We start from the raw sequence: 26030 nt of genomic DNA, 5'->3' as shown, positions 1-26030 counted from the left end.
ATTAAAGAATCCGTAGAAATTCGACTGGCGGAAAATCTGTTAAACCGTGACAGCAGCTACCAGCTGGACAGTGCATGGAATCCCATCATCTCCACGATTTGCCCTAATCGAAGACGACAGAGTGCGCCGACGGTCGCGGCAAACAGCAACGCAGAGGGCCACTGAGTTGTGCTCTTCCACCAGCGAGGGTGCTGCCGGCGGGCAGTGTGGTTCATCTATCAAGTTTTCGACGCATGCGCAGAATAGTTACAGTACGTATATATTGCGGAACGAAGGACGTTTTCGCATTTGTCTGATGGCCTCCTTCCTCTCCCGCCGCCCCTCCTATGTTACCATCCATAATGCCAATTCCCACACCCTCTACCCCTCTGCAGGTGTGCCCCAGGGCTCTGTCCTCTTCGCTCTCCTCTGCTGTACATGGCAGATACGCCCCAACCCCCCCCCCCCCCCCAGTACACCTCTTGCAATATGCCGATGACACAGCATTCCTCGCCCTCGCCCTCGCTCCCACCCTCCAACGGTACCAATGTCATCTCCAGAATCACCTTGACCTTTTTGCTGCATGGTGTAACCAGTGGCTCCTGGAAATCAGTCCTTCCAAGACCCAGGCAATCATCGTAGGTCGTACCACTCGCTCCTCGGGGCTCCTGGATTTCTCACTTACCATCTGTGCAGGTCCTGTCCATCTCACCCCCACCCTCACCTACCTTGGCCTCACCATTGACCGTCACCTCACCTGGATCCCTCATCTCCGCCCCATCCAATCCAAGGCCCACAACCACCTCCGACTCCTCAAACTCCTCTCCGGCCGGACATGGGGGTTGCACCCCTCTACCATCCTCCATACCTACAAATCCTTCATCCGTTCCATCCTCTGTTATGCCAGTCCCACCTGGATATCTGCCCCACCCCCCAAATTCTGTAAGTCACTCCAGATCCTTGAGCATCATGCACTTGGCCTCGCCTTCCGTATATACCTCCCGTCCCCCACGCGGATCCTCCATGACCGCATTCCTTTCCCCCATCTGCTCCTATCCCTCAAACATATCTGCATACTGTACACTTCCCGCCGCCTTGGTCCCCCTCACCCCCTGGTTGCTCCTCTCCTCTCCCATCCCTGTCCCCTGCCATGTCTTCACTGTTGTGTCCCCTCCTACCCTCAATCTCTACACCCTTCATCTCCTTTCCCAAGGTGGCTTCCATCAACTCCCCCACCCAGATGATGCCCTCTCTCCCTCCATTTATCCCTCCTATCAACTCTGATCCTCACCCCCCTCCTTTCCCCCGTCCTTTTCCTGGGCTCCCTCTTCCCCCATCCATCCTCTTTTTTCCCCAATCTACCCTCTCTCTGACCCCCTTCTCTCCCCCGAGTCGTTTTGCATTTCCCTCCTCTGCCTTTTCCCATTCCCTCTCACGTCTGCCCTGCCCCTCCCCCCCTTATGAGTCCTCTACCTCCTTCGGTACCTCTCCCCCTTTCGTTTTTCCTCCCTCCTTGTTTTCCCTCTCATCTGTCAAGGTGTCCCCCCCCCCCACCATCCGTCTGCACTTGGCTAGGTTGTGTGTGCTGACATTTTAGTGCAGTGTTTACAGTGAGTATTCAGTGTTGTGTGCCTTTTCCGAAGTGTTGCGAACGGACATCATACTGTCGCTGGGTGTGATTTTTATATCTCTTGCGAATAGAAACCAGACTGTCGCCATGTTTTTTTTTTAATTGTCTGTCTACTATGTTACCTGTCTGCTTCCTGTGTATTTTATTAGCATTACCAACCCTTTATTTTATGTTTTAACTTTCCACAATTTTCCGCCGTTTTACAATTTAAGTCACCACTTTATCGCCTGCTTTTATTGTTTCTTCTTATTACGTTTTAAAAAGTCTGTAGGCTGCAGAGCAGCGTACTAAGCTGCTGCCAGCCCCCCCCCCCCCCTTAGGGGGGAATCGAAATTCAATAAAGGAAAAAAAAGACGTTTTCGCCAGTCTGCGACAGCTCACCTGAAGATGACAGGCAGGTGCCCAGTTGAAATATCGTACGAAGTATTAAACGGCGACCGGCTGCAGGCCCAAAATTTGGTTGAACATCCTGAGCTTACATTTCGCACACGGCGAGGGTTCCTACTGCTTGTCTTTCTGCTTTCAAAACCCTATATTGGCCATCAAGGTCGGCGGATCGTTTCGCAATTGAGAATGTTTGGAGCAACATGAGGAGGTCCCTACAGTCAACTTGGGGTTTCGACGAGCTTACGCACCGGTAGGACAGAAGGGCCTCCAACATCTCTGTCAATCAGTTCCAAGCCAAATAAGGACCAGAGGTGGACAATGCGTTTTTGACTTGCTCCATTCGTGATTCTTTTTGTCTTGAGTAAATAATCGAAATTTTCTGAAATGATAATCATTTCTACTTGCTCATTGTATCTACTGATTCCCGTCCCATTAAGATAATCTTTCGTGGTGCCTCGTTTTTTTTTTTTTGTGTTACAGTGTACATTAAGCGACCAAGACGGCTTTATTCCCAAATATCCACAATGATAATGGATTCAGCGAGAGGAGGTATTGCCTGCAAGGGAAGAAAACGCTGTTTTAATAAAAAATTTATGGTAGCACATGTCGCAGACAATATTTTCTCTTGACAGTATTCGCTCAGTTTGACGATACTGTAACCTCCCCACAAATAAAAATATAATAACCTCCCAACACTAAAAAATATACTGCTTTTCTCTGTCAGCTAGGTCTTGACACTTAGCGTAACCTCCCAATTAAAAAATTTCCGTAACCTACCAATAATACAATGTGACTAATCTTTCAATAAAATTGTGGCTCACTTATAACCTTTCAATAATTGAATGTGAATTTAAACCGGTAAATTTTAGACGTCAGCAGTGCTGCGTCATGGCCCTGAAAATTCGTTCTGAATAAATTGAAAATTCTTACCTCAATAAGGTCGCCGGATAACGCATATATATCTGCTCCTATAAGAAATTTTTCTGGCACAGCCCAGTGCAATGTTGGCCGATAGATTTGTCATGTATAAAAAGAAACTACTGATTTTTCATTACAATTATCGGGATGACCATGGATTGGAGAAATTAGTAAATTCTTTAAATTGACATAAATAAGTATCAAAATTTAATTTTATAAGAAGTATTATTATTAAGAGATTTTCTTAAAAACATGTACATTGTACTTGATATAACAATAGTACATATGCGCGAGGCTGCTTTTACCTTATACTACAACGCTCAGGCACCGCCGTCGCTCCCCACGACCGGCCCAGCCAACTCCATACAGAAGACTGATAGCTACTACTACTACAACTGCTACACAGTTCCTACTGCATACAACACTGCTTGCGCTAGCAACAAATTCCTTAATCATGGACCTCTTACAATACTATCGTCAGAAACTATGGAATATACCGTCCCCAGTAGCTGGATCATTACATTGCCAACCAGATTGAATTCCACAGTTTCTGTTGTTGTTGAACTGAGCTGTCGAACAAACTAGATCACAGACTCATTTAGGGAATTCATTTCCTTTATTAGTGATTTTAAGTATTTTCTGCTGAGAAGTCTCTTAATGCTATATAACGGCGGAAGCGACCAATTCCTTGAGATCTTACTCATTGACGCGTTTCTCTGCCTGCAGGTCGGTAATGACTTCGCGGAGTTCCTGACCCTGGACGACATTCCCGTGCTACGCTCGCAGAGCCGCGCCGTGCGTCGCTTCACGCTGATCTACATCTGGTTCGGCATCGCCGCCGTCGTCTACTACCTTTTCTCCCCTGTGAGTGACGAGGGCCTGCCCGTCATACTGGCTGTGCCCTTTGACGCGACGCAGCCGCTGGGCTTCGCCGTGACGTGGATCTACGTTTCTATAGTGACCATGCACGTCGTGGTGATGACCATGGTTTTCGACTCCTTCAATGTCAGCCTCATCGCACAGCTGCGTATACAGCTCACATTGCTCAATAGTAAACTTGTCAGTCTCGGGAAAGAAATGTCCGAGAGACCGGTCCACTCTTCAAAAACGCCTGCCTATCGTGAACTTCATTATCGCCTGGAGAAGTGTGTCCGTCACCATCAAGCAATTATCAAGTAAGACTAAAAGCAGCTAGTCACAGTAGTACAGTTCCGTGTTTGCTGAAAACCTTTGTATGAATTCTTGTGTTTGTCCGTGAAATGGGCAGTTCTGACGGGCATTTACGAGGGTCACTCCAAAAGAAATGCACACTGTTTTTCTAAAAATACTGTTTTCATTCTGCATGTCTCAAAGTTTTACAGTGTTTAGATACAGCCTTCTCACTTGTTTTCCAACTCAGTTCAACCTGTTCCCGTGAGTGGCGCCGTCATAGCATGTTTTCAAGATGGCTGCTACACTTGACGTTCGTCAGAAGCAAAGTTCTGTCATAGAATTCCTGTGCTGTGAAAACGAGACAATGGGAAACATCCGCAAGAGGTTGGAAAAGGTGTATGGAGATGCTGCTGTCGATCGCAGTACAGTTAGTCGGTGGGCAAGCAGGTTACGTGATGAAAGCGGGCACGGCAATATTGAGGATTGTCCTCGCAGCGTCAGGCCTCGTACTGCACTCATTCCAGACAATGTGCAGATAGTTAACGAACTGGTGACTGCTGACAGACTCATCACAGTGAACGAATTGTCACGCTACGCTGGGATAGGGGAAGGAAGTGTTTGCAGAATAGTGAAATTGTTGGCGTTAAAAAAAGGTTTGTGGCAGGTGGGTTTCCAGAATGTTGACAGTGGCTCACAAAGAAACAAGAAAAACGGTGTGCAGCGAACTTTTGCAACAGTACGAGACTGGTGGAGATGAATTTCTTCGAAGAATTGACAGGTGATGAAACATGGTCCCATCATTTTTCACCAGAGACGAAGAGGCAACCAATGGAGTGGCATCATGCAAATACACCCAAGAAAAAAAAATTCTGAACCACACCTTCTGCTGGAAAAGTTATGGCTACGGTGTTTTTCGATTCCAAAGGACTCTTGCTTGTGGACATCATGCCAAGTGGAACCACCATAAATTTTCTGATGCATAGGTGACGACAGTGAAGAAACTTCAAGTTCGACTGAGTCGTGTTCGACCACATCGGCAAAAGCAGGATGTTTTGCTGTTGCACGACAATGCACGGCCACATGTCAGTCAAAAAACCATGGGAGCGATCACAAAACTCGGATGGACAACACTGAAACACCCGCCTTACAGTCCTAACCTGGCTCCATGTGACTATCATCTCTTTGGGAAACTGAAAGACTATCTTCGTGGAACAAGGTTTGAAGATGATGACTCCCTTGTGCACGCTGTCAAACAGTGGCTCTAACAGGTTGGTCCAGAATTTTACCGTGCGGGTATACGGTGGCTGGTTCCAAGATAGCGTGAGGCAGTTGAGAGAGATGGAAATTACGAGGCGAAATGAAAATATTGTTCCTAAAGGATGTATCTATACACTGTAAAACTGTCAAACATGTAGAATCAAAGATGGATTTAAGAAAAATAGTGTGCATTTTTTTTTGGAGTAACCATCGTACATACAAGTATTTTTGTGAACTTTAACTCTGCTTTCGATTTCATTACCGTTTTCACATTTACACTGGATCCAATCTACATCATGTAATACTTACATTAATTTAATTTAATCATGAAAAGGAGTATTGTTCAGAGTGAGTATTTTTGTGAATTTTAACTCTGCTTTCGATTCCATTACCGTTTTCACATTTACACTGGATCCAATCTACATCATGTAATACTTACATTAAATTAATTTAATCATGAAAAGGAGTATTGTTCATCGTGGTCAAAACACGTTGTACACTACATTTGATGTAGTGTGAATAGGTACTAGACGGCAGACCTCACAAAGATCTCCCTAGCTGGAAATAGACCACTGGTGTGCTAATTGTTCCATGTGTGAGAATACCGACTGACTAGATATTGGACTATATCAGTCTATTTCAAAGAGCAATGAAATACTTAAATGCTTTCCTTTATGAGTACAGTTCGATCACTTCATAAGTGGAGCTTTCAAAGAGGAAAATTATCAGTATTGATGATTCTTATCTTTTTAATTAGCGTCTTGAAATGAGCACTGTAAAATTCTTACAGCTGCTTAGAAATGATTAGGAATCGAATTACAGCTTTTGTACATTGTCCTAAATTGATCTCCAACCTCAGTACTAAAAACGAATTCAGAGCAACTATCCATCTATATTTCGATTACTTATTGAGGCGTAGCGCCTTCACATCGTGCTGACATTACAGAAATGAGAAGACGTGCAGCATGAGCTACGCGCAGGACAGCTGGCGCCAGAGGCCGGTGTGTATGTAGCTTCATTGCGATCTGGTAGAGGTCATTAGCTGAAGGACGCTGTTTGAGCCGCAGTCAAACTACTGTCATTTTTGTTTTCAGTTGTGTCTGTTTAATTCTCTAATTGTTTTATTAATAACTACTATTACTGTGCTTAGTTATGAGAGTAAATGAAGGTGTGAATGTGAAATCATGTTTCATGGAAAGTTTTTGTATTATACATCAAAATAATTGGTCAGGTGGGGAATGTTCGAACTGGCGTGTGTGTTAGGCATTTGTTACAAACTATTTCGTCGGTTAATGGTACAGGAAAAATGAGATTATGATTTTGGTAAATTAGAATTGTTAAGAGGAAATTATTTTATATTTGCGGGTTTTCAAAACTTATTTATGTTAATTTACTGTTCCGCTTCAGTGAAAAACTGTGATTGGTTCTGTATATATGCGCGGGATTGAGCGGATTTGATGCTGCTCTCCGATTGCCTGCTATGTTTCCCTGCCAATCAGAAATTAGCATATTCGCGCGTATTTTGGGAACTAGAGGCTTCTTTTGTGTAGAGAGAGTGGAGTCGGGGCTTGTATCTCATAGTAATCAGACCTATTGATATGTCCTCCGATGAAAATTTATTATTATATTGTGATAACTGGCTACCAAAATGTTTGAGAAGCGCTGTAAAGTGTGGAAAGTAGCTCGATTTAAAGCACAGTGTGAAATTCAGAACATTTGGTGACATTTAAATAACTAAATTCCGCGAGCAGTGTTGCTCACTCGCAAACATCTGAGCCAGCTATTCTAAAAGAAACAATCCGTTTGTAAATTTTCGGTGAGGAATAATTCATAATTACTACGGTTATGAATGATGTGTACATATGGACTTTTCAGACTTTGTACAGTTTACAGTAAGGCTTCGTAGTGACTGGTGTATGCAAGGTTACCGTAACAGAGTAAAACTTCCACACATAGATTGTATTGTATCGTATTGTATGTCAACCGGGGGCCTAGAAATGACAGAGAGGCTCCGTCCCCGCCGCAGTCGCAGTGGTCCATAGCCCCACGACAACTACCGCAATCCACTTCACCCCTCCGCCACCCCATACCGAACCACTCTTTCAGGGTTATTGTGCGGTTCGGTCCCCGGTGAACCTCCCATGGAACGCCTCACACCAGACGAGTGTAACCCCTACGTTTGCGTGGTAGAGTAACGGTGGTGTACGCGTACGTGGAGAACTTGTTTGCGCAGCAATCGCCGACATAGTGTAGCTCAGGCGGAATAAGGGGAACCAGCAAGCTTTCGCCGAGGCAGATGGAAAACCGCCAAAAAAGCCATCCACAGACTGGCCGGCTCACCGCTCCTCGACGCAAGTCCGCCGGATGGATTCGTGCCGGGGACCAGGCGCGCCTTCCGGCCTGGAAAGTCGTTCGTTAGACCGCTCGGCTAACCGGGCGGGCTCACACATTTATACTTTAATTTAAGTATTCCTTACACCGACAAAACGATTTCACTGAGATTTGTAGTTACATTGTATAGAGCTGGTTTTTTTTGTTTTTTTTTTTTTATGGCGTTTTCCTGGTAAGAACTGCATATCAGTAACTTCAAAGAGGCGTGTGTGTAAAAAGAGGTTCAGTACGAGGTAATCGGAACTTTATACACTTTGCAATGCACAGGACCACCGCAATGTCAATTACTGCTATAGATACATCTAAATGGTATCTGGAGTATGCAGTCAGGCCATCCACATCTGTTTGATGAAGGATATCAGTTGGTTTCGAGATAAGCACGCTTATGAGATAAACTTTGCGTGCTAGATTACGCAGTACTTCAACTATTTCGACTTACACACCGAGTACAATGAAGGCAGTAACATGAGTATTGTATCGTCAGAATGAGTTATCAACAATGAAATATTTCTTAATATAATTTGTTACAGACGGAGTAGGAGAGAACAAATAAAATAGACTAGTTATTAGCTTTATTATTATAAACATATTGCATTTTCTTCAGTGTGTAACAACAGCGTCAGTTCTGCTCATTGACATCAATAAAACATTACGTTTATTTCATTGTTCAGCCACAAGCTCTTGTCAAAATATAAAATTAATTATAAAGAGAGCATTAAATTTCTTTTATTGTTTAGCAGCAGTGTGCATGCCACTTATTGCTATCAAAAAACATTAACATTTTTCATTATTCCGCCACAGAGACATGTCAAAAGGTGTATTTTGTTGAAAAAACCATTATTTTTCATTATTCTGCCTCATAGTCTCGTCGGGATGTAAATTTTACTGTCACAAAAAATTCTTTTCTTCCATTGTTAAAGAATAATATTCACTCCGCTCAGTTGTGCCAAGGTATAAATTTAATTATAAAAATCATTACAGTTTCTTCCTTTTCTTTTCACTGCCTCTTTTTAGAACACAACAAATGAGGGACAGCCCTTGCTCTCAATATTTTGAGCTTCACATTCTATATGGAAATCCTTAATCCACTTTACTTCCTCCAGACCCTTCACACGGAACTCTCTCGAAACAATGCGACTGAAAGAAGGAATTGCATTCCGATCTTCTGTGTTGAAACAATTTCGGAAGACCGAATTCAATATTTTGACCTTCTCTCTGTCATTTCTCGTTTCCGTGTCATTGTAGCCAGTGAGTGACAGAGTAGATGATTTCGAACCGCTTACTGACTTTATGTCGGACTAAAACCTCTAATTCTTAGGGCATTTAGCCAGATCGGTTGACAAAATTTTACTTTCAAAGTTGCCGCTCTCCTTACTCTTATTTTAGCTTAATTCTGCTTTTCTCTGTCAGCTAGGTCTTGACTTATCTTGAATCAGAGATGGACCTCTCTTGTTTATGTTGTAGTTTTCTAACACGGTGGGTAGTCATCATTGCTTAAGACTTTGCTCTGAACGTACTTGTCTACGGCCGTACTGAACAACACTTTTTATTTATTTTTTTTCCATTTGTGCTCCACATATTTGCCCTCAGCACTGAATATGTCACGTCGACCACTGTAATTTGTATCCTGTCAATCTTGCTAAGCAAAATATGTTCCTATCTTTCTTAACATTCTTCGTAATACCCATTGTCATAGATGCTGTCACTGATACCCTCCTCTATGTGAACTATGTCGGAAAGTTTAGCTCCGTTTGTTGCTAGGACGTGAAAGGTGCTACCTTCACAAGTAATCCTCTGACAATACATTCAGGATACCGTCACTGGAATCCCTGTCTCTGACACCAGCTTCAATATCATGACTCTCTCAGTCTATTACTGGTAAGTTCAAGTCACGCCCAATTACAAGAGCATATTCAGGACAGTTATTCAAGACATTCTGAAGTTCTATCCGAAGCGCACTACCATTGCAGCTCATTACTCCGGTGATCTATGAAGACAATCGATTACCATTTTTGTCCCACATTTGACGCTAGCGAACTCAGCTCGCTCTTTTCCTCCATGAGATCCACAGAACTACAAACACCTGTGTTCAGGATGATGCTGTGCTCCTCAACTTAAAGAAGACATTTGAAGTTTGCCTGCATTGCTGCTTAGTGAATACTACATCGCCGAGCATCGGACAAGATTTGATATTTGATTCCAAGACTTCTTCGCAGATGAAATTCAACGTATCGCTCTTAACGAAATTGACAAATGCAGTTTCTTGAGTACCTGAGAGAAGTGCGGGTGGACCATTACTATTTGCTTGGAATATAACTGATCTGGTACAATGCGTCAGAAAACGGTCTTGCCGCAGTGATTACTGGTTCCCGGCATATAGCCCAGCTCTTTCATGGCTGACCACCCGGGCTCTGCCATAGGAACTGAGGGTGCACTGAGCCCTTGTGAGGCCAATTGAGGAGCTAATTACTACGAAAATTCGGCTCCGATCACGAAAACTAACTACGGCCGTGAGAGCGGTTTGGTGAAAAAACGCCCCTCGATACCGCACCAGTGACGTCTATCGGCTGATGACGATACTACGGTCGGTTAGTACAGTTCCGGCTTCCGAGGCTTGTTTGGACGGTGTTCGGAGTAGAATGAGTCGGAGGCTCATTAACTCTGGCCGGAAAAAATGCTGTTGTCTATAAGGAGGACTCAGCGCCAGAAGACGATAGTGATTTACAGAAGTGCTTACAGATGACTGACGAACAGTACAGGGACTGGCGATTGGGACGGGCAGTTCGCCCTGAACGTAAATAAATATAAAATTTTGCAGTTACATGCGAAGAGAAATCCGCTACTGTACTACAATATTGACGACAAAGTGCTGGAAACTTTAACTATCGTAAACTATCTAGGAGTGTGAAACCGGAGCGACCTTAAGTGGAATGACCACATAAACTGTACAACAAGCAGATGCCAGACTGAGGTACATAGAAAAGTACCTGTGCCCAGTGAAATTAATGTGAATCCTTTCCTTACTCACTTGTTTGAATAGTCTCTGAAATCCTAGTTAAACAGTCCTTATTACTCTTTGGTACTTTTATCGAAAAATTTGAAGCCATTTTTGCCTATTTTTCAACCGTGACTGTCTCAAGAAATATGTAAAGTTTTTTTTTTTTTAATTACCACTACCAATCACAAACTTCGTCAACTATTATATTACTTATCTATTTAGTGACATTTTTCGAGGGTTAAACCTCATCTTCAAGCTAAATGGCATTGCAAAAACAACTTTACAATACGGTCATACTGATATTACATAGTCTTTTCGTAAATGCTGTGATCATCTTTGTTCTTCTGGCCAGAAGCATTTACGAAAAGACTGTATAATATTAGTATGAGCTTATTGTAAAGTTGCTTTTGCAACGCCATTTAGACTGAAGATGAGGTTTAACCCTCGAAACATGTCGCTAAATAAGTAAGTAATATAATAGTTGACAAAGTTTCTGATGGGTAGTGGTAATTTAAGAAAACCTTTACATACTTTTTTCGAAACCTTTATTATCTTGCCATGTCTCTGTTATAAATTCCATAGAGATGACGGACTGCTAGGACGGTAGCCGATGTCTTCAGAATTCTGTATTTGCAGTAACTCACATAGAGATGCCCTGACTCACTCTTCAGATCTTAGCCTGCGTGCACCACCGTTACAAATCTACGTAAAATTTTTACTTGTCACATTGATATAAGTTGTCCTATGGCTTATTTGCTCGTTGAAATAGCCACCATTTGCCTTACTGTAAAATCGAAATTTGACTGAGCTTATTACCTCATTTTAATTAATAGCTAATCTGGTTTTCGAGTATGTCAGCGCATACAGCATTTTCTGTCTCTTGTCTTACTCGTAGCTAGTTCCATGCAGGCAGTGGTCATGCAGCACTATGTATAACCATCCGAAGTTTTTCGTCATTTTAGGATGCATACGTGCACCTCCAGCACGGAAAGTGTGTGCCCTTCCTTTCCCCTCCCGCCCGCCTATCGCCTCTTGGAGTACCACGATTTTCTATTCTCTCCCTCCCGCCACCCACTTCCACACCCTACAGTGACTTCCCCTCACCCACATCCCGTGGAGATTGTCCAACACCAGAATGAATATCCCATCCCCACCAGCCTGCGCCGAAGTGGCCGTAATGATTTAAACGAAATCAGCTTATTTCTGTCTCCGCCATTCAACACATATGCCCACCTCCTGTAAGTTTTTCGTTTGTTCACATGGCATGCAGATGCCCACACCTAGCCAAGCAACGTTCTAGGTGTTCCATTTTATAATTCTGTGAACTGGTCCGGTTCTATAAGTATTCTTTCCATTCCCTAGGGTAATTTTTAGGTTTTAAAATAATACTAAGTATTGGTATAACCTATATGTAACCACTATTGTGTTGTTTTCTAATTTGCTCCCTGCCATGAAGTGTATGATGGGCTTGCATTGACAAATAGGTATCGTGGGACAGGAATTGAGGGTACATCTGAATTCATATAAATTTCCTGAAGAGAATTATTCAGTTCACTTCACCACAGAGAATAATGGGCCACGGTATGAAATGTTGTGCAATTTTCTGTCGCTGTGTTGTAGAGAGAGGAGACTGCAGAAGAATCCGATCATATGTCGTACAGAGTTCCTGTCATTAATATGAGAATTTAAATGCAAAGAAAAAACACCGTCCACGATTCTTTTATAGAACTGACACCTTCAGCCAGTTCTCTAACAAGGCGTAACCATATATTCTAGAGTTAACATTGTACATATGAAGAGAATCTGGCAGTTTCTCCACTGGAAATGAAGTCATTATCATGTGTCCGAATTTGCGGCCATTTTGTGCCTTTACAGCAAATAACGAGCCTTCATACCGACAACTGATCGGTTACTTGTAACTGTTGTCAGACATCTTACTCAAGGTAACCGGAAAAACTTGTTCACGTTTACTAGGCAAGTTCTATGGTACTGTCAGTTTACTCATTGCAATGATCTTCTTGTTTTTCACAAACATATACACCGTCCTCTTTGATCCAGAGTAGTACACTCATAACGCAGTTCTCTATTGCGGATGCGACTGGAATCTGTAAACAAGTGGCGGCTTAGTTGGAAATTGTATGGAAATCATAGGAGGCAGATATCTTACTCAAGGTAAGGAAAAGTTCCACTGATGTTTAGTAAGGGAATGTGATTCTTTTATACACTACTGGCCATATCAATTGCCACATCACGAAAACGACGTACTACAGACGCGAAATTTAACCGACGAGAAGAAGGCGCTGTGATATGCAAATGATTAGCTTTCCAGAGCATTCACACAAGGTTGGCGCCGGTGGCGACACCTACAACGTGCTGACATGAGGAAAGTTTCCAACCGATTTCTCATACACAAACTGCTGTTGACCGGCGTTGCCTGGTGAAACGTTGTTGCGATGCATCGTGTAAGGAGGAGATATGCGTACCATCACATTTCCGACTTTGAAAAAGGTCGGATTGTAGCCTATCGCGATTGTGGTTTATCGTATCGCGACATTGCTGCTCGCGTTGGTAGAGATCCAATGACTGTTAGCAGAATATGGAATCGGTGGCTTCAGGAGGGTTATACGGAACGCCGGGCTGGATCCCAACGGCCTCGTATCACTAGCAGTCGAGATGACAGGAATCTTATCCGCATGGCTGTAACGGATCGTGCAGCCACGTCTCGATCCCTGAGTCAACAGATGGGGACGTTTGCAAGGTAACAACCATCTGCATGAACAGTTCTTCGACGTTTGCAGCAGCATAGACTATCAGCTCGGAGACCATGGCTGCGGTTACCCTTGACGCTGCATCACAGACAGGAGCGCCTACGATGGTGTACTCAGCAACGAACCTGGGTGCACGAATGGCAAAACGTCATTTTTTTCGGATGAATCCAGGTTCTGTTTACAGCATCATGATTGTCGCATCCATGTTTGGCGACATCACGGTGAACGCGCATTGGAAGCGTGTATTCGTTATCGCCACACTGGCGTATTACCCGGCGTGATGGTATGGGGTGCCATTAGTTACACGTCTGGGTCACCTCTTGTTCGCACTGACGGCACTTTGAACAGTGGGCGTTACATTTCTGATGTGTCACGGCCCGTGGCTCTACCCTTCATTCGATCCCTGCGAAACCCTATATTTCAGCAGGATAAAGCACGACCACATGTTTCAGGTCCTGTACGGGCCTTTCTGGATACAGAAAATGTTCGACTGCTGCTCTGGCCAGCACATTCTCCACATCTCTCACCTATTGAAAACGTCTGGTCAATGGTGGCCGAGCAACTGGCTCGTCACAATACGCCAATCACTACTCTTGATGAACTGTGGTATCTTTTTGAAACCGCATGGGCATCTGTACCTGTACACGCCATCCAAGCTCTGTTTGACTCAATGCCCAGGTGTATCAAGGCCGTTATTACGGCCAGAGGTGGTTGTTCTGGGTACTGATTTCTCAGGATCTATGCAGCCAAATTGCGTGAAAATGTAATCACATATCAGTTCTAGTATAATATCCAGAATGAGATTTTCACTCTGCAGCGGAGTGTGCGCTGATATGAAACTTCCTGGCAGATTAAAACTGTGTGCCCGACCGAGACTCGAACTCGGGACCTTTGCTTTTCGCGGGCAAGTGCTCTACCACCTGAGCTACCGAAGCACGACTCACGCCCGGTACTCACAGCTTTACTTCTGCCAGTACCTCGTCTCCTACCTATCAAACTTTACAGAAGCTCTCCTGCGAACCATGCAGTTCGAGTCTCGGTCGGGCACACAGTTTTAATCTGCCAGGAAGTTTCGCTAGTATAATATATTTGTCCAAGGAATACCCGTTTATCATCTGTATTTCTTCTTGGTGTAGCAATTTTAATGGCCAGTAGTGTATACTGCTCGTTGCTATGTTTCCCTTTTTTCAGAATCGTCTACAACGTATTCTTTGACTGTCAAGGATTCTGCACCGCAGACATTCGATTTGTGCCAAGATATCTTACATTTCGTGTACTAGTCGGTGACCGAATTAGTTTGGTTGCTTTTTATGATTTCGTCCTACAATCCTCAACGCCCTACTGTGATTTGGATGTGACTTCAGCCAAATGGTCAACGGAAAAGCCACCATTAACACAGTATTAGGTCAACTGTGCGTCATTGAAGACGCCAACGAACGGCATATATTCAGTCCTACATCTACATCAATACTTTGCAATCGATCCCACAATGTGGCGGAGGGTACTTCCGACACCACTAACTGATCCCCCTTTCTAGTTTCCAATAGCGAGCTGCGCTTGGCAAGAATGTTCTTCGGTGTCCTCGTCGCCAAGTTAAGCCCTCAGCATTAAAACAAAAATAGATGACAAGAAACAACTATACAAAGATAAGCATTTCTGCTTCAAATTCTGCCTAACTATTCATGATCTAATGTTAATCCTATCACTAAACCATTAATAGCATAAAATGAACAAAGCTGAACTTAGTCTTTATTCACAGTACAGTGCTTATCTTAGCATAAAACACTCAACGGTGACATTACTAATCAAATTATCTAAGCGCAGTATTAATCCTGACTCTAACCGCTACAAAGTAAATATAATAAGTTCATAAGGCGAGGAAGGTAAACAAATTTATAAAGTGAAACTATACGAGCAGTGTGAACGTTGTAGGGATAGCCGTGGCAGAGAAAATGAAGAGTGGAAATGTAATCTGTCCGCTCATGGTAGTGCCTATCGTGCACACGACAGCTGTTGCAGAAACTTGAAAAAGATCTAAAGTTTATTGTATGTGTATATGCTGAAATATTGTCATATTAACGTCTTATTCACGTGCTCCGCTGGGCTCTTAAGGTAACAGCAGCAACCAGTGCAAGTGTGCTTCACCTTTATCCCCAGCTTGTATCAGACGCATCATCTCCTTATGAAGTTACATTTAGCGAAAAGTATCTACCAATACGCTACACACAAGCAGAGTCGTTCCTCTGTGAGAAACATATTTGTAGCTAACGGAAGGTATTAAAACTAAGCTGAAAGTTGTATCTATTTTAGCAGCGCGGGATTAGCCGATCGGTCTCAGGCGCTGCAGTCATGGACAGTGCGGCTGATCCCGGCGGAGGTTCGAGTCCTCTCTCGGGCATGGGTATGGGTGTTTGTCCTTAGGATAATTTAGTTTAAGTAGTGTGTAAGCTTAGGGATTGATGGCCTTAGCAGTTAAGTCCCATAAGATTTCACACACATTTGAACAAGTCCCATAAGATTTCACACACATTTGAACATTTTTTTGTATCTATGTTCTATTCACAACTACAAATATACTTAAGCTAATCTGTAGAGGGAACAATGGTGCTAGTCTAATGAGATATGAAAGGTACTGAATAAATACTCTGCTGATTGGTTGGTTGTTTTGGGGGAAGACACCAAACTACGAGGACATCAGTCTCATCGGATTAGGGAAGGACGGGGAAGGAACTCGGCCGTGCCCTTTCAAAGGAACCAACCCGGAATTTGCCTGGAGCGTTTTAGGGAAATCACGGAAAACCGAAATCAGGATGGCCGGGCGCAGGATTGAACTGTCGTCCTCCCGAATGCACTCTGCTGATTAAATTACAGTTCTTAACAAGTGAAATGAAACTCTTCTTAGCAACGGTGTCACGGCATACGCAGTCAAACTACTACTTTTACAAAATTTAATTAAGTGCTATACAGGTCTCCTTTTGAAGCGTGTACAACCAAATATTTCTTCCAAGAAGGTGCAACAGCCGATTTGCTAACCTTATTCAATTTGTATTTCAGTTCATGAATCATGTATAAAAACTCAGAAAATTCTTTAACAATAGTACGACATGTTGTCAACATCTCATGATAGTTCGTCACTGGTGCAACCACAAAGTAGTTATACCACTTACAGTCTTGTATGCAGACACAACGAGACACAGCATATTGTCGTGTGAAGTGCGTAGGATCGATGCAGTGACACGCACGTGGACAGCACGGACTGGAGGCACTTGCCATCCGCATGGTGGTGGCATGGACCCTATAGTTACAGCTGGCTGCAACGATTGCACCCCAGTCTTAAACTTGGAACCTTCATTTGGCGTGGTCATAGGCGAATGTGCAACAGGCCCAGACATATGCAGCAAGTTTCTGGCCGTTGTTTACCGTGGTGGCAAACAGCTTGTTGGCCCATGGGCAGCCAGTGTGGCAGCTTGACCAACAGCAGAAGCCACGAGATGTTACACGGAGTGGCTCCAGTGGGCGGATAGCAGTTAACAGTTCAGTGCGTCTGCGTGGAGGAGGAGTCTCGCCGAGCGTATTCAGCGGTCCGTGTGCTTAGCTCATCACTAGCAAGTGCTGGAAAGTCCTTGGGAATTACATGAACTGGTCGCGTGATTTTCACGCCACGTGCACGTGGTCAGTGTCACTGGTGACAGCCAGCTTTGGTACACGTGGACATATGAATTCTGGGTACTCACTCTGAGTACTCCCATGAAAAGCGCATTGCTGCACTGCACTGTGCGGCAGACTTCGTCTCTCACGCTGACTTGCTGCCAGGCAGTATTTTGAGGGCTGGACTTTTCCCCCAGGAGGCGAAAGGATGTGCACATATAGCATGCTCCAGGCAAGAGCCTCTGAGCCCTGGAGGTAACAGTGGAGATATTTTCCCACCATAGCAGACAGTCTAGACACAATCTTGGTTTCCAGGCTAGAGACAGAGCAGATGATGCGGAAAAAAGGGAAGATGAAATTAAGCCTGTTCTGGAAACAGCATCGTAGGGGTGGCGCGGTTCCAGACTGAAGCGCCTAGAACTGCTCGGCCACTCCGGCCGGCTTTGTATTTATGAAAGCAGAACATACAGCTGGAGAAGAAAATGAAGTATATGATGAAGATGGTGACGTTGTTGAAGAAGAATTACTAAAGTAAGGTGTGAAAGGTGGCAGACTGGCTACATCATTTTTTAGTAAATCAGCGGACAGAGTGTGCGATATTTACGCAACATCAGCTCTGATCCGATAATGATTTGTAATTCACAGATAAGTGTCAAATTGAGAGAGAACAAGTTAGTCTCATCTATTTTTCATAAAGATTTTGTTACAACATTACGCAAATTTAACGAGACTCCAGAAAGCTAACGCCCTGAGCAGGTGTTGATGGAGCCTGGTAGGGCGCGAAAAGCATGAGGTATTTTTATGGTTCTTAGTTTGTAGAAACGGCATGTTAGAAGTTGAAAGTAAGTGCCGGCGAGCCCATCCCTCAGGAAATTTTGCCAGACAGGCCCACAGCTGCACAGGGCAGACAGAGCAGCCCCTAGTCGAGACAGGTCTCCAGCAGGACAATACCTACACTGGCGCCAGCGGAAGACTGGGCTGGGGGTGATAGACTGAAGGGATGGGTCTGCACAGTGGAACTGTTAACCGGGATTGTGTGCAGCGCCACTCCTAATAAAAATTCAGAAGTTTTCGTGTTTGCCAATACTGCAAATAGGCCTGTGACCCACTTCCATTGGCTGCCTCAGTCGTATAAGATACTCCGTCTGAGAAACGTTGAGAGATAGAATCTTTATGACACCTTATAGGTAGGACTAACACGCTCCAAGGCACAGCCAATTTAGATAAAGATCTTTAAGACTGTATCTGTTCGCTTGTTGCTGTGGGAAGCGACGCGACTTCAGACAAAAACATCTTCTCCCACTGCAAAAACTTAAAAAAACATTAATTAGCCGTTTCTTTTTTTCCAGAGATGCACGTTTCTTAACTCTTGCACTGGTTCGAAATGAGTGTGTGCTGTCGTGTAGGAGGGGAGATTTAGCGCCTCTGAAGCCTTGTGATTGGTTCAAGATGGGTGAAGGCGGCGTCGTTCGTGCATTGTGCGGAAAAACAGAATTGTTTTCTCTGGGGGAGGTGCTAGGAACTCGGGTTCTGGACATCAGACTGGAAGCAACTTCTGGTCGAAGCTCTGGCATATGTAGTTGGTACTGGGACCTGTCCTAAGACTGACTTCACTTGCGAGTAGTTAGACTGGGCAGCCTGTGGTGAAGTTCTTACTGTACCGACAGTGTGACTTCAAACGTCTTTGACTACTCGTTTACTGAGAGCCCACTTATACGTTTTTGGTTTACCAGTCTTGGCGTTTGGTATCCTTGTGCGCTCTGTCGTATAAGTGAACCAAATTGGTCCTTGGTACGACCAACGAACGGGTGTGTCACACACTGAAATCTACCGTGATTTCAGGACTCCGGTAGAGAGTAAATTGCGATCCATCTGCCTGATCGCTACACGTGAGATTTTGTATTTCTTTCGTGGCCTCGATCGATTCACAGGTGCCGCCTTACAACTCGTCACCACCGCCTACATCTCGCCAGCTGCAAGTTACATCGGTGCACATCGCAAACAGAGTAACATACTGTTGCTCCGGCCTTGTCAGGGTGTACAAATCACAATCGCGACTTGTTCTCAGCTGCACCTATATAGACGTCTGTAAATTATCGATCAAAGTCTGCTCAGCGTCAGATCAATTCAGATTGGGTTATTCATATTTTTAGGGCCAGAGTACTTGACTCACTTTTGCCAACCAGGATCATTGTCCATTGTGGTCTTATACCACCTGTACGTTGTTTACGATATTCCACCATAACGTGTTTTGCATAAATTACGTCAGTCTATGTTTTGGGAAAATAAATGTTGGCAGTAAACTAGATTTTGCATACATTCTCAACCATTTTTATATAGCCTCCAAACAGGGTAACTTTCATTGTGCCGTCCCAAGACAGATCAACTTTAAAAATGAAATGCTTTGATAGTTCACAGTAAAATATACTGGGGAAAGTGGCTATTATATTATCTATTACTTAAAATTAAACGCCTACAAACGAGTTACACAGTTTAAGACCTTCAAAATTGTGCTCTGTACTCGGAGCTACTAATACTCATAAACAGAGTTATCTCCTCCACAGACAAGTAAATTCTACTAGGAGTAATAAATATACCCGTACCACTAAGCCCGCATTAAATAAAAGTTGTGACTCATTAATGAGAGATGGTGACATGCATATTGCTATGGAAAAGAACAAAAATGCACTTGAAGTTCGAGAATGAAAGGTAGTCTCGAGGGAATCACAAGAACATATCAATTTTGTTTAGTGGAATAATCAGAACGAATTGGTGGAACGATTGATTTGTTCCTAGCTTTGCGAGTGGCAGAGAATAAGTCACATGATAATGAAATAATATCTACGGATCTGCCGTAAGCGTAGATTATTGCTTCAAGTTTATGACGGCTATAGATTATTGTTTCAAGTTTATGACGGCTACCGAAAATAATTAAGTGAAGTATCCAATTTCACAAAGGGATGCTGCATATTAGAACACTCCATCAGCTGAAAGATTCCCGCAGAAAGAGGTTTTGGTAATTTGGAATCAGTTCACATAAAAGCTTCGTGGAATTTCACATATCAGACAGCACACATTTGATTCTGACAGCAAATGACAACGTATTATATTTGGTTGAAAATATAGCCTGAGCTATTGTAGGGAAGCAGCCTACTCACGCCTTATAAAATTCTCATCAGTCTTTCCATTGTGTGCCAGCCTAGTCCGCTGTAACTAGCTCTGACGTCATAAATGTTTCGCAATACTTTAAAAATCAAGTAAATAACCTGAAACGGTTCTAGCATGTCAGGAGTAATACTAAGTCAATATGTGTTGAATATCAGTTCAATAACTTTAAACATTTTCGAAATTTGGACGTTTTTCTGTAAAAATCATTGGCACAACAGAAAAGAGCTAGAGAATTAAAAATTTATATTTAGATTCCTTTTTCATAATAATTTCGTAGAAACAGTATTCTGGATCTCACAAATTAAAATTTTTGTTGAAATTCATGATTTTCCGGTTTTGTCTTAGAAATTAAGGAAGCAAGATAGATTAAGTAGGCGAATAAATAAGGCTAGGATGTTTAAATTTAAATAGAAGGGAGATCCGCTACAATCATAAAGATGTGAAAAGTTTCAATTGAATAACTATAAAACTATAGCGACAGAGTATCTCCAAAGGGCAAGTTCAGAGCTCGTCTACTGCGTGTAGTGTAATTAAATTAATTCTCTCGCCCAAAATATTTGACTTAGCCACGTCAGACTTTTATTATGATTACTTACCTGTCTACTGATTGCACATTTAAATTGAGAGCTTCATCGGCCATCAGCAAAGGAAGCGATGATTTATTCGATAACTTAAAGTGGTGCATTACTAGCCCAGCGGCTAGTCGGGACAGCCGATTTGATCAGGCATTCCCTTAGCCGTCCGCACCGCGGCTTTATATATACACTCCTGGAAATGGAAAAAAGAACACATTGACACCGGTGTGTCAGACCCACCATACTTGCTCCGGACACTGCGAGAGGGCTGTACAAGCAATGATCACACGCACGGCACAGCGGACACACCAGGAACCGCGGTGTTGGCCGTCGAATGGCGCTAGCTGCGCAGCATTTGTGCACCGCCGCCGTCAGTGTCAGCCAGTTTGCCGTGGCATACGGAGCTCCATCGCAGTCTTTAACACAGGTAGCATGCCGCGACAGCGTGGACGTGAACCGTATGTGCAGTTGACGGACTTTCAGCGAGGGCGTATAGTGGGCATGCGGGAGGCCGGGTGGACGTACCGCCGAATTGCTCAACACGTGGGGCGTGAGGTCTCCACAGTACATCGATGTTGTCGCCAGTGGTTGGCGGAAGGTGCACGTGCCCGTCGACCTGGGACCGGACCGCAGCGACGCACGGATGCACGCCAAGACCGTAGGATCCTACGCAGTGCCGTAGGGGACCACACCGCCACTTCCCAGCAAATTAGGGACACTGTTGCTCCTGGGGTATCGGCGAGGATAATTCGCAACCGTCTCCATGAAGCTGGGCTACGGTCCCGCACACCGTTAGGCCGTCTTCCGCTCACGCCCCAACATCGTGCAGCCCGCCTCCAGTGGTGTCGCGACAGGCGTGAATGGAGGGACGAATGGAGACGTGTCGTCTTCAGCGATGAGAGTCGCTTCTGCCTTGGTGCCAATGATGGTCGTATGCGTGTTTGGCGCCGTGCAGGTGAGCGCCACAATCCGGACTGCATACGACCGAGGCACACAGGGCCAACACCCGGCATCATGGTGTGGGGAGCGATCTCCTACACTGGCCGTACACCACTGGTGATCGTCAAGGGGACACTGAATAGTGCACGGTACATCCAAACCGTCATCGAACCCATTGTTCTACCATTCCTAGACCGGCAAGGGAACTTGCTGTTCCAACAGGACAATGCACGTCCGCATGTATCCCGTGCCACCCAACGTGCTCTAGAAGGTGTAAGTCAACTACCCTGTCCAGCAAGATCTCCGGATCTGTCCCCCATTGAGCATGTTTGGGACTGGATGAAGCGTCGTCTCACGCGGTCTGCACGTCCAGCACGAACGCTGGTCCAACTGAGGCGCCAGGTGGAAATGGCATGGCAAGCCGTTCCACAGGACTACATCCAGCATCTCTACGATCGTCTCCATGGGAGAATAGCAGCCTGCATTGCTGCGAAATTGGATATACACTGTACTAGTGCCGACATTGTGCATGCTCTGTTGCCTGTGTCTATGTGCCTGTGGTTCTGTCAGTGTGATCATGTGATGTATCTGACCCCAGGAATGTGTCAATAAAGTTTCCCCTTCCTGGGACAATGAATTCACGGTGTTCTTATTTCAATTTCCAGGAGTGTAAGAACGCTGTGCTAGGAAGTAAGGCCCCACTTCTCTCCAGATGCTGATTAGCGCACCACTGTGCCGGGAGTCGTGTCGCGTCGGTATCATTGCTATAAAGAGCCTCGGATGCCGTAATAAGTTACTTGGGATGAAATCGTTTTCGAGTGAAGTGTTAATTCTGGGAAGACTTTAATGATCTATCTTGAGTTTGCGTATTCGTATTTTCACGTGCCGCCGCGGGACAAACATTCTACCATTATTTAGCGTGGCGTTTAATGAACATTATCATCAAATTATGGCGAGAATTCACTTAAACATTTAATTTGGACATTTATAGTTGCATCAGCGCAATAGACTCTGAACTGCTCTGGTAGTTGGATTGTGTGGATTCTTTTTTGGTCTGTGACTGTCAGAATATAGTGAACATTTTAGACAGAATCGTTTTTGATTATGAATCCCAGACAATCTCCTACTTCCTCAGAGCTATAAGCTGTAGCTACAAGTGTATTTCTCAGATGAAGTGGGCACTAGGAATTCTAATTACAGGCTTCACGTTTTGATAATCACTTTCTGGTTGCCAATATTGTAGTTAGAGAGCCAGTGTTGAGAATGGCAAACAACAGTATTAGATAAATAATAGGAACATTTAAAATAACAACAACAATTCCACCCGCCACCCCACATATGGTGCATCGGCAGGGAAATGCATCTACAAACCAAACGTTAAATAACAACAATCATTCCACCTGCCGCCCCACACTATAGCAACAATATTACGAGGTCACCCTGATAGACGACTGGCACTTCACAGAGTGGCTGTATGAGATGCAGCTCTTCTGAACAGATATCTAATCTCGCCTACTAGTGATACTGTCAGCCACTCAAAATTCTGTTAATACATGAGAAGGGCCAACTCCGATTATGATGTGCTCCCACTCATGACTAAACTGCAGTTGTTAATTTTCTTAGTGCAAAACTGTGGTTACTTCCCGTCAACGTAACCGTGCAGAACAGATGTGACGAGAGGCAACATCTGCATTTGACTTCCTTGAGTCACGTACCTTCTAGATTTTGGTTTCTGTTCCTTGAAATGTGGGAGCACAATATGATGATAGCATACAGGGGAAGACAGAACATTTGCATTAGAGATTGCATTGATTATGCCATAAATACCTTTGAGATCGTATTTTATGTTTTTTGAAATGTGGAATTGAAATACGCTACAGATGTCAAAGGGGAACGACTTGCTCACTTTATTGCTCACTCATGTCAAACCTTGTTGATCAGATCCTTTTTTTTTTTTTTTGCCTTTTGGAGCAACTCGTAACAAGTCAGAACCAATTTTTAACTCAGCAAGAAGGTTTTTAACGAGAGCAACCACTGCAGTTGGCATGTTACTGTTACTAGACGAGCTATGATCTAGTTGGCTTATTCGTTGTCTCTGTTCAATGGTTTCCTCTTATTGGATACAAAATGTTATTCTGGCATGCACTATGTGCTGCTTCTTTAATAATTTTCTTATTTTGGTGATCAATTACATGTTGTAATTAAAGAAAACAAGGGTTCATCTGTTCGCATGTTATGTAACTTGCATAATCTGGATGAGGGTGGAAGCATAATATGCACTGAAAGGTGAAGATGGTACAACGACGTTCAGTTCTGAGTGCAACATGTGCCCACACCAAATTGTTAGTGGCAGTGCTGGTCTGTCTGAAGGATTGCAAAATACATTGATTATGAGGATCCTCGGCGATTGGTAACAGTAAATTTCACTTTCAAACTACTGGCAATGTGTGCGTGATATATCGTGATAGACTGTGAGCATCATGGACGCATTTAATTTCAAGAAGAGTTGTAAACCCTAATGTAATTTTTTATGTATGCCTGGTAGAAAATGGTGTGTATAAAAATATCAGCTTCTAGAATGAGATTTTCACTCTGCAGCGGAGTGTGCGCTGATATGAAACTTCCTGGCAGATTAAAACTGTGTGCCGGACCGAGACTCGAACTCGGGACCTTTGCCTTCCGCGGGCAAGTGGTCTACCCACTTTCTTTTTTGTTTGTTTTTGACGTGTTCGAGGATCGAAGGATCAGGAAGAGGATGTAGTGAGTCCGTCTATGTTGTTTTATTTATTTAATTTCTATAACATTTTTAATTTAAAAAAATTTTTTCATTTTGTATTGTATTTATAGATTGATTTTTGTTTCATTACAAAAAGAGATCCTACAACTGCCGTAGCCGAGCGTCCGAGTCGTGTTCTCGTCTGTTGGGAGGGTTTTCCCCTATTCCGTCCGTAGAGGATCAATATACTCCAGGAATCTTCTTCATTTTCAGCGTCTCATACCCTGAACGCCCCAGTGTGCAGGAGGATCCGTAAATAATGAACCTAAATAATTTGCGAAACGAGTTCTGTACTTCGGGTGGCGGCTGAAAGCTGCATGTGTCGTCATCAGTAGGGACCAAAAGTCGAGTGTGCCTTTGGGAGCATCGCAAAATACGTAGTAAACGACCATGCCTTTTAGCCATTTAACGGCGTTCGTCCTGGTTGATGGAAAATACACGCCGTCGGGGCGCAATACATCATCAGGGGAGATAGACTCCGGCAATCGCCGCAGGAGTAACACCAACATGCGCTGCTTCAGTAGCCAGCACTCGCTGGTCGCGGCACAAGTCAGACCAACTGAGCTACCCAAGCACGATCACGGTCCGCCCTCACAGCTTTAATTCCGCCAGTGCCTCGCCTCCTACCTTCCAGACTTTACAGAAGCTCTCCTGCGAACCATGCAGAACTAGCACTCCGCTGCATAGTGAAAATCTCATTCTGGAAACATCTCCCAGGCTGTGACTCAGCCATGTCTGCGCAATATCCTTTCTTTTAGGAGTGCTAGTTCTGCAAGGTTCGCAGGAGAGCTTCTGTAAAGTTTGGAAGGTAGGAGGCGAGGTACTGGCGGAAGTAAAGCTGTGAGGACTGGGCGTGAGTCGTGCTTGGGTAGCTCAGTTGGTAGACTACTTGCCCGCGAAAGGCAAAGGTCCCGAGTTCGAGTCTCGGCCCGGCACACAGTTTTAATCTGCCAGGAAGTTTCATGTCAGCTTCTGTTTATAAGGTATCACACAGTGGAGCTGTAAGAGATAATGATGTTACTCTCCAAAAGAATGCTGTTGTGGCTCTTCATTTAATTCACAAGAATCTTTAGTTTTCTCTTACAATCTCATTGGTTTTGATTATGATCTAAATCTTTCTGCAGAAGTGGAAGTGAAAATAACAGTCACTCAAGAAGGACAGCTTTGCACATTCAGGACAGAAAGTTGCTTTTGGAATACATGATATTCTAAAAAGTGATTAATGTTAATTAGAATATGTATTAAATCCTTATGTTTCCACATTGTATGAAAATGTGATTTATTATAAGGAAATGTAACACGATACTTTAGAGTACTTTGTTTTTGTTTTTACCACCCATTCACTCTGAAATATCATGTTGATCCATCATTAAAGTAACGATTGCAGACAATAGGTAGATAGGTAGACAGAGACGTAGAGACAGAGAGAAAATTTACTGCGACA

The 26030-nt window shown here is 43.9% G+C and overlaps 1 protein-coding gene across 1 annotated transcript in view; it reads left to right on the top strand.

Annotated features, from left to right (window-relative positions):
• The window catches only part of LOC126195627 (odorant receptor Or2-like), a 60559-nt gene that overhangs the window by 1377 nt on the left and 33152 nt on the right, over positions 1-26030 (top strand). The window contains exon 2 of the mRNA XM_049934253.1: positions 3641-4089. Within this exon, the coding sequence (XP_049790210.1) occupies positions 3641-4089 (449 nt within the window). The remainder of the gene's footprint in view (positions 1-3640; positions 4090-26030) is intronic.

Source organism: Schistocerca nitens, chromosome 7, assembly GCF_023898315.1.
Source record: "Schistocerca nitens isolate TAMUIC-IGC-003100 chromosome 7, iqSchNite1.1, whole genome shotgun sequence".
NCBI lineage: Eukaryota > Metazoa > Arthropoda > Insecta > Orthoptera > Acrididae > Schistocerca > Schistocerca nitens.
The sequence above is the reverse complement of the archived record's forward strand: the minus strand, read 5'-3'. Positions and strand labels throughout refer to the sequence as shown.